This window comes from Bombus huntii, chromosome 16 (assembly GCF_024542735.1).
Source record: "Bombus huntii isolate Logan2020A chromosome 16, iyBomHunt1.1, whole genome shotgun sequence".
NCBI lineage: Eukaryota > Metazoa > Arthropoda > Insecta > Hymenoptera > Apidae > Bombus > Bombus huntii.
Window position 1 is genome coordinate 1315499 of NC_066253.1, and position 14546 is coordinate 1330044.

Consider the following 14546-nt stretch of genomic DNA (forward strand, 5'->3'; position numbering starts at 1 on the left):
GAGCGAATAGTTGTTCTCAAGGTCGAATTGAAAACATCATTCGCAATCCTGCGAAATTGACAGCTGTGGTTTCGTCGTAACGAACTTGTCCATTTCCAAGGTATTGTTCTCTTCACTCGTGACAGTTCGGTTTTCGGTTAGGTTGACGATTTCAATGACAATTTGCAACATGATTAGAGTTAGGTGGAATCGTTGTAAACCCGAAAATAACGATATTATAAATGAAGTTAGTTTGGCGATCAATATCTTGTTAAGGAAATATATTCGTAAGAAATTTCATTGACAAAATTTACGCTTTTTTTTTAATTATTTAAAAATCTAATAATAACGTCTTAGACGCAGTTATTTGAATATCTAACGCGTTTAAAAAATAAATATTCTTTGTTAAGGAAATATTTCTAAGAAATTTCCGTTTCATCTCTTCCCCAGAAGTCACGTGAAAATCTCTGGAAGAAAATCTGACAACGATAATAATGTTTAAAAGCGTTAAAAAATTCAAAAACAGTGAGCACGTCGTAGATGCGATTATTTGAATATTTAAAACGATCTTGCAGAAACATTGTTTACGAATTTCGTTTAAAAAACGGATGCTTTGTTACTTTTACCTGGCGTAATCTGCAAAACGACGAGAAACCTCGAAAGTGGGATATTCGATTTAAAAATCCACTCAGTAGCATCCGGAAATTTAGCGTTCAAACGCGTTTGACCAAAAGCGAATTAGCGACGACCACCGATCGTTGATCGATCGAAATCGGTTTCGAAAACCTGGATATTATGCAAACGTAGTTGGAAAATAAATCGCACAGCGTATAGTGGCCGCTCGAACGTGTCCAATCGCTGTTTTCCCATCGTCCATTGGTCAATATTGATTTTCCGGAAGGAATTCAGCTACAGCCACGTTGCACGCTCACGTTCCTAACATTTGAAGGCAACCTGTGACTCGTTAACGCGTGGAAAATAACTTCTCCTAATGTACACTTGACTCGGAAAAATCTCAGAAATTTTTCAAATGAACATTCGTTTATATTATATAATAAACGAATTAAAAATTAAGAATAAAAGTTTAAGAAAAATATCTGCTAGCCATCGACGGTCGGAGACAATTTCGAAAGAACATAGAAAAAGGAGAAACGCAAAGAATTTCTAGTACAAATTACCAACTTGTATCGGTGATGCTTGCTTTTCGTTTTTATTAAATCTGTCTTTTTTTCTCTCTGCTACTTTGAATAAACGACAAGCGTATTTGTAATTTTATAATTTGTTGTTTTACGCCATTTATGCTAAGATGTAGCGTCGGTCAAACGGCTTTGAATTCAAATTAAACGCTGTTTTCCCTACTGCGTTGGACTTCAACTACGTTTCAATTTTCTCCAAGTCGAAAAACAAAACGTTCTACTCGCGTGTCGCAGCAATTCTACGAAGCTTTTCTTCTACACCCGGACGATACTCGCGATCTCTTCGACTTACATCGAATATTCGTTGCTATATTCGAACATCCGACAATGTCTATTCCAAGTATATGAAACTTAAGTACTTACGTAAGTACTAACCTATACCAAATACTAAATAATTCAAACTGTTCGATTCACGGCCTACATATTTTATCTTCGAAATTGAATTCAAAGTACGCGATCCATCGAACGTACACCGAGATACCCGGGAAAATTTCCTTAATTTCTCTTAATTTTCATCAAATCCTGAGAATAAATATGCTTCTAACTGTTTTCGTCGCTTTGATTAAAATATACGTTCAGGCAAGTAACAAAATGGAAATATTTTATAGAGCGCGCGAAACATTCTAGTAAAAATGTAGAAAATGTTGGAAATAAACGTCAATTTAAGAAAAGGAAATATTTCTCTACATATATGCGCCACGTCAGACGATATTCAAATAATTTCTGAAACGATAGCTACGAGAATTTTCTCCTCCTATTGATCAATTTAATTATATGTTATTCGATAGCACGCTATTTATAGAAACGTACACGTTTTATTATCAATCTACAGCAACGCAATATTGTCAACAATGCTATTAAATTGCCACAAGGTTTTGCACAACGTAGTAATTAACCAAGCTCATCCGGCCTGATTGCCGTCATTACAAGAAACCACGAAACAGTTCACGATGAATAAACAAATTGTCTAGCCGAGGGAGGCACGTTTACAAGGACTTTCTCGACAAGAATTCATCGTTTACCGTTTGCTGCGTTTTATTCGGTAGATGTGCAGCATGTGCTGTTTAAATGGAAAGGTTCGCATATGCGGGAAAATACGAACGATACGAAAAAATGTACGTGACGAAAGTTGTATGACAAAGATGGGCACGTACTGTGCTTTTATCTGTTGTACCTTGCAACGATTTTGAAACTGCCGTAAACGCGACGTTACGACTTTCCAATGGATACTACCACATTTTATCAGATACTGCGACAGTTGACGTTCAAACGCTACGAACCTGTGTCTTTCGCACCAATCCGCTATCGATTTAAACTCGACAGGGCGATACAGCGAACGACTTGAAGCGACTTCTGAAAACATCAGAAAATTACAACCTTGCGTTATCGGCAACGTTGTACCAGCGTTGTGAAAAACGTCTTTTATGCTGTACCATGGCATATCGAATTCTAAAGTTCGCGCGTTACGAGTTTCCAGCGTTTCGAGAACGTGCGAACGTCAGCTACGGGAATATTTAAGAAAAAAAAAAAAAAAATGGAGCTTCGCGTTTGAAAATTCGAGTATCGCGTTTGCAGGACGTTCCAAGATGATCGGAGAGCGAAGCAGATAAAAAACAGAGTACGTGTCTCTCGACACCATACAACTTTTATCCGAAATATTATTTCGTAACATTCGTATTTTTGCAGGTGTTGCAACCTTCCCGGTGAAACAGTGACACACAGTATAGAAAATGATAAATGCATGATAAATCAATTTAATCTGCCTCGATTTAGACTTGGTCTACTCCTTTGCTTACACAGCTTTACAATGCACGTGATTTAAAAAATATTTATAAAAAGATTTCTCACGCGTATCTGCTAGGTGAACCGCGACCTCCGCATGCTGGTTAATTAATGGTTCGCAACAGTCGACCTAATTAGTTGAACTTTAATACGCTTTAGTGGTTGTAAATTACAACGAAAAAAAAAAAAAGAAGAAGAAGAAAAGAAATAAGAAGAAGAAAAAGTTCGATCGAGACACAGGCTATTTACGGATAAAAATCGCGATGAAATATTCGGATGGAGAATGAGGATGGAAATTTCAGACGGTTGCCTGGGGTTCAGAAGACTAAGAAGGAAGACTATAACTCGTCACGAAAATTGATGTTACGTAAAAGCGTAGAAACGAAGCAGAAGACGGTTCTTTCATGGCGGCCGTTAAAGCGTAATTGCTCGCGACAGCCTCGTAAACATCTCGTCTCTCGAGTATTTTGCGCGCCCGTAATTAACGCGCGCCTTTCCTCTTCCTATTGTTCGCCATGCAATCTCGTCAACATCGCGTCAATATCCGCGTAACTTTCCCGCTTTGACCTGTGGCGCTTCGTAAAATTTCGTTTCTCTGCGATCTGAAACCACTCGACTAAGAACGAAACGCCGCCAGCAATTGAAAAAATCGCGTGCTTATCGTTGGAAAACTTACGAAGGATCTTTAAAGCAAAGGTTTGTCAGGAACGTTGGAAGAAGATTTTACGATGCCACAAAATCCAGGAAAAATGAAACAGGTAGAAGACGAACGGTTGAAAGGGAACTACGTGTTCCGGATAATATTCTCTTGGCGCGTGAATTTTCCACAGCGCTACTTTCTTCAAATCCTCTCGTCGCTCTACGGAAAAATGTATCAGACTGACGTGGTTCGACACTGATCGGTTTAGAAGACATTTTGACTTTGATTCTGTAGAATTTGTCACACGCGAGACAAAGAAAACGATTTTGTCGTTAACAGGACCATAAGTAACGACGTGCCGCGTCACTCTACGTTTCTTCTTGGTCCTCGTGTCCCACGGAATCAAAGTTGAAGTATCTTTCAAGATAATCGCTTCTCCGTCGTGTTACCCTAATTTTATTGGATCGGCAACTAAGTGGAATTGACAAAATCCGCAATCATTTAGTTGCCAAGCCAATATACCACGCGTCTAAATTGTAAGAAACTGATAGGACCGAGTCATAACGAATAACGCGACTAAATTATGACAGCTAATGTGTAACGATGTAACGCAATCGAAATGGTCAAAGAGAAAAATATCAATGTTTAAAAACTGAAGCGATAAAACGCGAAAACCTGGCTGCCGAAAAATTAAAAAATGCACGAACGATGCAAATTCTTCCGCGAAACTGGACACGAGAGTGGCGATAATCCGGCTACGACAGATGGAGCGAAGCGAACACTCGGCACGCTGTTTGCTCTCGTCGAGATAAAAATATTTACACGCGGTGCACTCGCTGCTGCACTCGATGCACCGTGAAAATATTTACAGCCCTGGGTATCCGTGATACTGTCTCGATTAATATCGAATTTTATCGCTGTTTCGTCTCTCTCCAGCTTTTAAACGACGTTCCGAATTTACTTTTCATATACACGTTTGATAAAAAGTCTTCTATTTTTCCTTATTTACTTTAATCAACGTTCCAAGTTTGTATTTTTTCGATGCTGAATTCTAATCGCACGATTCTTTGCAAGTAAATGGAAAAACGAATATTACTCAATTATTGAAACAAAGGATAATTTCATTAAGCAAAGAACGATGATTTCGTCGCTTAAGAAACGACGATCTCGTTAATTAAGGAACGATGATTTTATTATTTGAAAAAACGAGGGAACAACGTTAGCTACTTTGCGAAAGATTAAGAAGACAAATTTTCTAGAATTTAGATAGGAAATTCTTTGAAAGTTCGATAATAGTTTCCACCCCAACCGCCTCCGCCGCCCAACTTCAATGACGATCCTTTAATCTCCGGTAAATTCCTTTTTTTAAACCTCATCCTCCTACACTTCGCCTCCGTGTCCTTTTGTCTGAAAGTGTATCCTTGGAAAAAAGTGTATTATGATACCCATCGAAGTTGTCTTTCAGTCTGCTAAGAGATAGACAGAGAAGATTATAGGGTTCCAATAAAACGAAAACTTGGAAGCTCGGATAAGAAACTGACCTATAAAGAATATATTACAGTCAGCTTGTACCTCGATTATTTTCTTAAATGCCAAAGTAATACGATTATAATGTTTATAAAACAAACAATCGCCAGCCCTTTGTTTATTTATTTATAACGATAAACGTGTAAAAAATCCTGCAGAAAATCCGATAGAAAAATATTCCTTGACACGGTTATGTTTCAAAAATATACACGTCTTCTCAGGGACATGAAACGATTATGTTTGAAAAGATATACGTGTTTTCTTCTTCTAGAATTTCTTCCACAGTCAAGTTGAAAGTTGCCAGAGAAAGATGGTGAATTATAAAAATAAAAAAAAAAAAAAAAAAAAATACAGGAAAACTCACAACCTGTCAATTGTCGAGAGATAATTATTTATTTGCACGTAGTACAGCCGGAAGACCAAAGATCGCATCGCTCATGGGATGTCCTGATATATTAAAAAAAATGCACGTATCTTCAAAAAAAAAAAAGTCACGCGTCATCCATTTTCAGGTGTACAGTTTGCACCAACAAACCGTTGTTGGTTGCAGCATACTGCATACTGAAATTACGTAATAATGCGACTTACCTACTGGGATCTGTTGAAACCCTGAAAATGACAATTCGTTTTTATTCGAGAACCTTCTACTATAATCGTCGCATGCCGTTAATTAGTTACGTTAATAAACGCAGCCTAAACAATTCCACTCTCGTCCCTACGTTTATCTCTACTTGTTACTTTTCCAACAATTTCACTACTAAATTTTTCCCTCTTTTTTTTTTTTTTTTTTTTACAACCTTTTTTCCCGCCATTTTCTTTCGTACAGAACGACGAACAACGAAACAAAAAAAGTTACAAAGGAGGAAGATTAAAGTATCCGTACAATCGATATACGCCAATTATTTTCAAACTCGTTCATCGGGGAATTCGTTTGGCTGTGTGGGTGTAATTCTCCCTTTTATTCCTTTCTGCTATTTGTTTATCGTGATACAAAATAGGAGGGAAAATGTGGAACAATGCACGTGTATCGTCTCGTGTAGCCGCGCGTGTTCGTAAGCATCGATTTTATCAGCGCGATTCTGCCATGTGCCTTCGCGAGAAATCCATTTACAACGCAAGTCCCCGGGGTTTAATTTGTCCCAGAAACCGAAAAACAGAACAAAAGAAAACAGAGATCCGAACGTCCAATAAGAAATCTGAAATCGATCGCTGTTACTTCGAACGGTTGCTAATTGCGTGTTTCTACTTTGAACAACGTATAATTAATGTTCGTCAAAAAATTGTTACAACGGAAAATAATGGTAACTGGATCGTGTTATGCAGAAAGGAACCATTCCACGAATGTTCAAAATTTAGATACGAATCTTGAAAAATTGAAATTGTAGAGCGGATAGAGTTGCAAATTTTCATGTATCATAATAAAACTGAAGATTATCCTGCAATTTATATTTTTTCTTATTTGAGAAAAAAAAGAGAGAATATTTCGAGAAACAGTTTGCGTAATTAAATTTGTTATTAAAACATAGACAACTTTTTTTCGAAAGATATTTTCCTACTCCGTATAGTTTGCAAAATATTCGAAAAAAACATCGCATTAGGTTAACGATTATGTTAACAACATGACGTTTTTCCTTCTAGACTTTGTAATTTACCTTCACTACTTAATTACAGAGTACAAAAATAAAAAAAGATACAACTTAAATATTTCTTAAAGGTTGAAATCTGACACGGTTGAAATTAAAAAAAAAAAATAATTAAGATAACAGTGAGAATTATTCAGCGAATGAACTGATTATTTCCTGCACAACAGATCGCGATTCTAATCTACCAAATTATTGAAACGAAAGCAAAGATGATGGCAAAGAAAAATCGACTGAAAGCACGCCACAAAGTAACTCAACAGGTAACTGAACTACTCAGCTCGAAAATTATATATGTATATGGCAGAATTTCTTTTTTTCTCTTTTCCTTTTTCTCTTTTCTTTCGGATAGCGAACGGTTCCATGCACTTTAGCCAACCCCTGTTTCGTTCGCTATATGTGTGTGACAGAGAAAGAGAAAAAGGAAGCGGTTAAAGAGGCAGCGAATCGAATCGAATCGGATCGATTTAATAGCGATCGTAATTATCGTGGCGAGGGGTGTCGATTAGTTTTGTAAGTGTGTTTCTGTGGCTAGATGTATATGTGAAGTGAAACGAGAGAAACTGATATATAATATATAATAGGATCGTGTACATACGGTCGCTCCATAACAACCTCTGCTTCTTTGTATCTGCAACCCAAGGATCACAAATATGATTCGCATTATCACACCCCGCACCCGTTCATTGCGATTTAAAAAATAAGAAAAAAAAGAAATAGATTCTTTTCCGTTGCGTGCAACAAGGCGTGAATACTCGGAATAAAAAGATAAAATATCTCTGAAAGAATTTTTATTATTTTTACGATCGATTATATTATGGAAAATAATCTTTGGAAGACGAAAAACTACCAACTTAAAAATTTCCGTACGAATATCTTTCCAAATTTTTTTTTGTAGAAATGAATTGTGATCTAAAAATTTGTATATAGAAATTTGTCCAATTTACAGGTATTACATTTTCTATCGATTTTTCCACGCAGTTTAGTTTTTCAGGATTTTCATCCTTGTTTAACAGAGCAGGGAGTATATTTCTTTTTATTGCAAGACATTTGCAATATATTTTCACAACCTTGCTGCAATTTTATATACAAAGACTACAAACAAGTGATATAATAAAAAATAGAAGATAGAAACATATGTTAAGCATCAACACCATAGAAAGCTACGATATTTTATCAAGCTACACTAAGAGGAAGAGAGATCGCAGACTGTTCTTGCACAATTATTAATATTAGCACGAATACGCTGTGATAGGATGCATCATTCGATTATTTATATTCAAAAACCAGAATTGCGGAAGAAAAAAGATTTCTATGTAGAATATTATTCCTGATTATAGTGATAATTCTGTTAAGTGAACTCTTTTCGAATGCAAGACACGTTTCACACATGCGTGGTTGGATATAAAAATTTGTAAGGCAAGAAATTTTTATCTTGGAGGCAGTAGAATTAACGTGATCATGGTCAGATATTCAAAAAATTGACTACCGTATGTATTTGTCTTATCCTTTCTCTCGATATACCGCTCATAAGATACTTTACAATACCGACAAACCAGTCGTCGGTTCATTGAAATACTCACGACGCTCTCAACATGGCATAACCATGAAAACAATACGATTCCTACTTTATCATTGTCGATAAATTCAGTCAATTGCGTCTGAAACTACGATTATCGGCACAATCTACATTACCGACATAATTAAAGTTACATTTACGGTCGGTACAATAAAGTTTGAATAGCCGATAATGCAGATTCAAGTTATACAAAGTTGCTTCGTACAATTAATCCCAGGACAGTGTTTGATTCTAACGATTAAGAGAGTTACATAGTTTAATCAATCGATAAAATAATAGTGGATACACGCAAATCCAACGTTCGATATCTAATTCCGTTCAATTATTCATGAACAGGCGGCGCATTACGTTACAACAGGCCAATTATCACGGTCGTGTTTACAAATGACTTCATTAACGGCATCGTGTCAAGAGGAATTCGTAATTCACGTGGGCGTAAATTATACCAAGTTCGTTTCATTACCAGCTATAGTTTGCCGTTGAATAACCAGTAATTAGGAATTTCGCGCGACCGCGCGCCAATCGCCAGATTACTTCAATACGTCAATCAGTGTAAATACATAATTAATTCTAGACGAAACATTATTTCTCTATCGGACGAAGTACCAAATGAGTTTAGAAGTTTTTGATGATCCTTGTTTAATTCTACCTATTATTAATACTTCTTTCGAGATATTTAAATGCAAACTCACGAAACCAAATATCTTCTACACCGAATTAAACAATTTACGAATAATTTACTCGAGTTTCCAAAGCCCAGAAAATTGTTATTATACAACGAATTCATTCGTTATCGAAAATATAAAAATTCTGCTGTATTTCGTTCGATTAAAATGCAAAGTATCCGGTGTCTGACCATAACCGACCATTTCTACTGCAATACAATTTACATAACGAGGTCTGCAGTTTCTATTAGATGGAAAATTTATCTGATCGAAGCTGAACAATCACGATCACAAACCGAACACCGTATCAACAATCCGACATTCCCAATTCATTATTTACAAGGTTAGATCCCCGTTATCCCGACACAGAGAAAAAGATTAAAAAATAAAAAATGTTTTCCTCGAGTCGAGATAAGGACCTAAAGCAGAAAGCATAGTTTCATAGGCTCACCTTTCACTTGCGATCGAACTGTTCCGAGACATCGACTTTGGTGACATGTCGAAGTCGCTGTCGCTGCGATACAGGAAGCTTTCTCGTCGTTGTGGCTGTTGCAGCACCAAACTTGGATTCTGCGATGCGTTGTCGCCCGTAGCGCTGCTGTCTGCCTTTGAGCTTCCATTTCCCACGTCGAAACTGTTAACAGAAAAGAAAACGATCCTTAAGCATATTTTCCTTTGTTTTTCCTCTTACTTTATGCAAATTTTAAGGGATAATTTTTACAAATTCTTAAACATACTTCTTTCTTTTATTTCACGAATGATTTTAGCGTGTAATTTTCACCTAATGCATTCGATTCGGTTATAACTGATTTATGAGAAATTTGCAATGACACGAGATTACAAATTCGAAGCTTCGGCGGATGAATAAATTTGTAATATTTTTTGAATGATTAAATTAACAACTGAAATATTTTCAATTAATAAAGTAGAATCGTGTTCAACATTTAGTCAAAATTAAACGGAAGCATCATATTTGTTACCAGAGACTATCTAAATTAAAATAAATAGAATGAAAACACGCTATTTTAAACGAGAATATCCTGTTACGAAAAGTTCAGCAATTATTTTACCCAACATAGAAAATAATTAACATATAGTGTTCAAGTCAGACTGTATACACTTTGTCTTCAGGCACAACTTTCGCAACAAACTTCTATTAGAATTTTCAGCAAGTTACGAAGCTTCTAAGAGCAACACATCTTCGTCGTTGCATATCGTCGATATAAATAGCTTTTAAAGTATACTGGTCGAATATCTTCGTTATAGCAACGATGGTGTCTCCTTGCATCTCCAACAGGCATCGAATTTAATTTTCTTCAGGCTACGTTCGACAAATGTACGTGGTTAAGCTACACGTTACATGGATACACATTTTTCATGTCCTGTCGTTCATCTATCGCAAAAAATACACTATATCTTATACGTCCACTTTGTTTGTAAGGAACCAAATTTATGAAAATTGGTCGATGAGATTGGAAAGTAATAGTTGGTTGAAAGATAATAACAGTGCAGTTACCAGAATAATTCTAAACGCGTAAATCGAAAAGGTTGAACGTTTTACCTAAAACGATAGAAAGCTGGAATTAGAAGACGAATCGAAAAGCGCGTTGTGAAATTAATTTATATTTCTCAGAAACTTTGCACGACGAAAATTCGAGGAAAATTCGTTCGTTTCGCATCTATTATCAAACTACCAGAGTACAGAAGCGTCTCTTAAAATTCCAGACAGCGTAACTAGACGAAGAAAAAAATTATACAGAGAGCAGCTGATTAACAATTCAAAACGCGTAGATGGCAATTTTAATGAAAATTTTGCAGAAATTACACGCAACGAAATGAAAATTCATGAAGATGAATCTAATTCCGATCTTCTCAGACAAACTGCGCCCGAACGTGTCATGAAATAATTATCCGTCATAGTAATCGGCGTGATCGTTATCAATTTGCTCGTTAGACGGGCCTAATTAACTAAATGGCTTGATTAACATTTTTTCGTTCACATGATCGTCGGTGTTGACCAGAAACCACGTCTCGTCTTCCTGCTCTCGATAATCGTCATTACGTGTCATTATGTAAGCTACGATTAATTCCACGGCCTTGCTATTCAATCGCTAAATAGTGACCAGAGAAAGAGAACGCCAATAAGCGTCCCTTGTTTCATTTCGTCTCACTCCGAATTCTTTTTAACGGCCAAGTTGTTATAATTTTTATTAAATAACAGTTACGTAAGTTTGTCAACTTTTCGTGTAATTGTAATCTGATTTATTTAAATGGGGAAATTGTAACGATAGTTTATTAATCGAGCGAAGCGTTAATAATTTTATTTAAATCCCTTCGAAACATTGTAAGAGAATTTCTACGATTTTTACGAATTAAATAAAAAGAAATGAAATTTGTCAGTTAATGCAACGTTGCATAGAGAATTAAGAAGAAAGGAAGAAATTTCCAAGGTTCTAGGATCATTAATATTAATCCCATGTAATATTTAACAATTGAAGTTAAGTTGAATATTCAAGGAATATTTGTTAACATTAAACAATCCATGCTATCGTTATGAATCTTAAAAAAACCAGCGAAGAGAATTTTAAAACTAGTCCGTGCAATTTACAAATCCATATGAGATACCGAGTATGTGTCTGGCCACGACCGGACAATTCTACTTAACGCCAGACTCTACTTGCTCTCCAATCTTTCAACGTTTAACTCTCGTATTTCAATCTAAATACACACTCGACTACCTTATATTACGTTTCAGACGTCTTACAGACAGCATTAACCAAATCATCGCTAATAACACTTTAAATAAACCAACAAAAAGATCAGAACCTGCAAAGTGATAAACGTTTCGTTATAATTGATCGTAAAATTGCGGAAATCGAAATCGCATGACCCAATAATAATTATTAAAAATTGCTCCGAACATTTCATTATTTTGCAGCAAGTCCTGCGGACGGAAAAATTCTATAAAAAGAAATCTTCAAAGAGATTGTTTCTAGACATGAACCAGCTGAAAGAAGACCTGTTGCGAGGAATGCTTGCCTGGGCAAACTCATCGGGACAATCTTGGCGTTTATCTACGGCACGGCCAAGCCTCAACAGCTAATATTGGTTTTTCGAGCAGGGCCGCCAATAAAAAAGTGATTAAAAGCCACTTCCGTTTCGCGGCTGCCGCACCCGTAACACGTTATGTAAAACACATTGAGTAATGGTTAAAGGCAACGCTATCGATTGGCGTGGCAAGTGCATTGTGACGCAAAGCTCAAACTCGAATGACTATATACAGGGTGGTTGGTAACTGGTGGTGCAAGCGGAAAGGGGGTGATTCTACGCGAAAAAAGAAGTCAAAAATATAGAATAAAAAATTTTTTTTTTTAATTTTTCCATCGAGACAACGATCTACAGTGAGATCCGTTATAACGTACCGCACGCGTACCGAGCGAAAATTCAAAGTCGATTGTCTCGAAAACAAAGCCTCGAACGAAAAATTGTTATTCAATATTTTCGACTTCTTTTTTCGCGTAGAATCGCCCCCTTTCCGCTTGTACCACCAGTTACCAACCACCCTGTATATCTACTCGATGAATAATATATTCGTTGATAAATTAATCGATCAAATTAATGTTTGCACGGGAACAACGACTTAATTGTTTCAGATTTATCCGGTTAGTTCGATATACGGATAAATATGTGTACAGAGAACCAGAAGCAATTTATCCTGGTCGATAGTTAAATGTAACGATCGTTGGGTGAAACTACGATATGAATCTCCTTCGATCACGAATCGTTCTCGATTAGGTTAATTGCTCGTATAGTTTCTATTCTCTGCCTTGCTCTTAGATCGCTTTACGACTAATTAAAAGGGATCATTGGTCTGCTCATTATTTCCAGCTCATTTCCTAATGGATTCTTTCGCCAGCAAAGGCCAAAGGATCAGGTCTTTAACTGAACTCTCTAACGCAGTACAAATGAATTTCACGTTTGTTCACCGATACACACGTTTCATACAACAGCTTCAATTATATTATTTTAATTACGAATAACGATGCCAAAATACCTAGCCAATTTCCCCCTCCCTCTCATTTTGCACCTACTGTATATCGGTTCTAAAATTTCATTTTCGTCACTGTCTCTGCTACTCTCTGTCCATAACAGCATTCCTAAAAAAATTGTTTCTTTTTTTTTTTTTTGCTGTCGATGTAATGCCAAATTATCCGGCCAATGTTTCTTTCTAAACTATATTCTTTCTATAAATATTCTTCTCTTCCGCAGGAAGACAGAAATCGAAGATACAAACATTTGAAATATTAAACACAATATTGAACGTATCATTTATGCAATACCATAAATACAATATTTCTATGAATAACGCAATGGCGATTATTTCTTTGAAGAAGACAAATTTTTCTTGATAAATAATACGTTAAATCGTTTGGAAACTTACGGAACGGCGACGTAGACCAATTTTGGATGAGGTTTCGCCCTGGATAACGTGGACACGCAACCGCTGTGCCTTCTGAACGAAGTAAGCGGAAGCGTCACTTTCATCGTGCCAGAATCTCGGCGCGCCAATTTCAAGGACACGTCGCATGGCACGAAAATAGGATAATCATTCATCTTGTGCTTACGATCTAACGAAAGATCCTTTTTCCATAAATGATATAATTTCTCTCGCTTAAACCATCGCTCTATGCTCGGACAGTTTTAAACGCTTTTTCCACTTATTACATTTTTCCGACTTTCCATGTATATACAGCACTGTTTTCCTTCCGTTTTACAGCTGTTGTTCTTGTCCAGGAATTTTGTCCGACCTCGACGAATCGAAGGAAGAGTTTCATTCGCTGAAGTTAATTTGAAAAGTTTGCCTGAGTTTTATCGAGCCCTTTCTGCTTCTTTACGACGAGCTTTTAGGTTTGCTTCGCCCTTTCGAAGTGGCTTTCTGAGAAGGTTTCGAGACTCTTGTTAATGAATTCTGTTTCCTAGTTAGTGAAAAACAAGTGGCAAGTTTATCATCTTCTTATAGAGGCTTTGTGCGCTGTCTATTCGCGTGGATTCTTCGTCCGTCTAATTGAAACTACGAAGGAATTCGAAGGATATTTACAATTTTCTTCCCGACTCGAAGAACAAAAAGCGAGAAAATATTCTATCGAGCAACGTTGAAACGTTCTTGCCATTATATAAATACCTTTCGTGCTACAACTTCTTATCGAACTTGTACTTGTGTTCAAAAAATGTTACTGCGTCGCAAGAAAATATTCCACATAATCCATTTGCCCGACCAATTTCCCGAAAAATAGAATTATACAGCGGTAAATAAAACTTTCATCGGCCATTCTGTGGCAGTAATATTCGAGTTGATCTAGTTTCCTTGGGATATTATCGTTCCAAACACATATTCTTCCAAAAGGAAGCAATTTTCTAGAATTAGAAATCGACATTCTTCCAGTTTTCCGAGGAAAACAAGAGATATCGGAATAGACGAAGTTTTCGTCATTTATTCGATGATAAAGTTTCGGCTAATAATCGTCCAAAACATCGTTT

General features: G+C 36.5%; 1 protein-coding gene across 8 annotated transcripts in view; it reads right to left on the reverse strand.

Annotated features, from left to right (window-relative positions):
- The window catches only part of LOC126874826 (cAMP-specific 3',5'-cyclic phosphodiesterase-like), a 175011-nt gene that overhangs the window by 76296 nt on the left and 84169 nt on the right, over nt 1-14546 (reverse strand). For 3 of the 8 annotated variants that reach the window (XM_050637269.1, XM_050637277.1, XM_050637273.1), the window contains 3 exons: nt 9460-9642; nt 7363-7395; nt 5713-5733 (listed from right to left, as the gene is read on the reverse strand). In XM_050637269.1, the coding sequence (XP_050493226.1) occupies nt 5713-5733; nt 7363-7395; nt 9460-9642 (237 nt within the window). Of the gene's footprint in view, nt 1-5712; nt 5734-7362; nt 7396-9459; nt 9643-13449; nt 13847-14546 lie in introns of all 8 variants that reach the window. The other 5 variants (XM_050637274.1, XM_050637275.1, XM_050637270.1 and 2 more) reach the window with 4 other exon arrangements.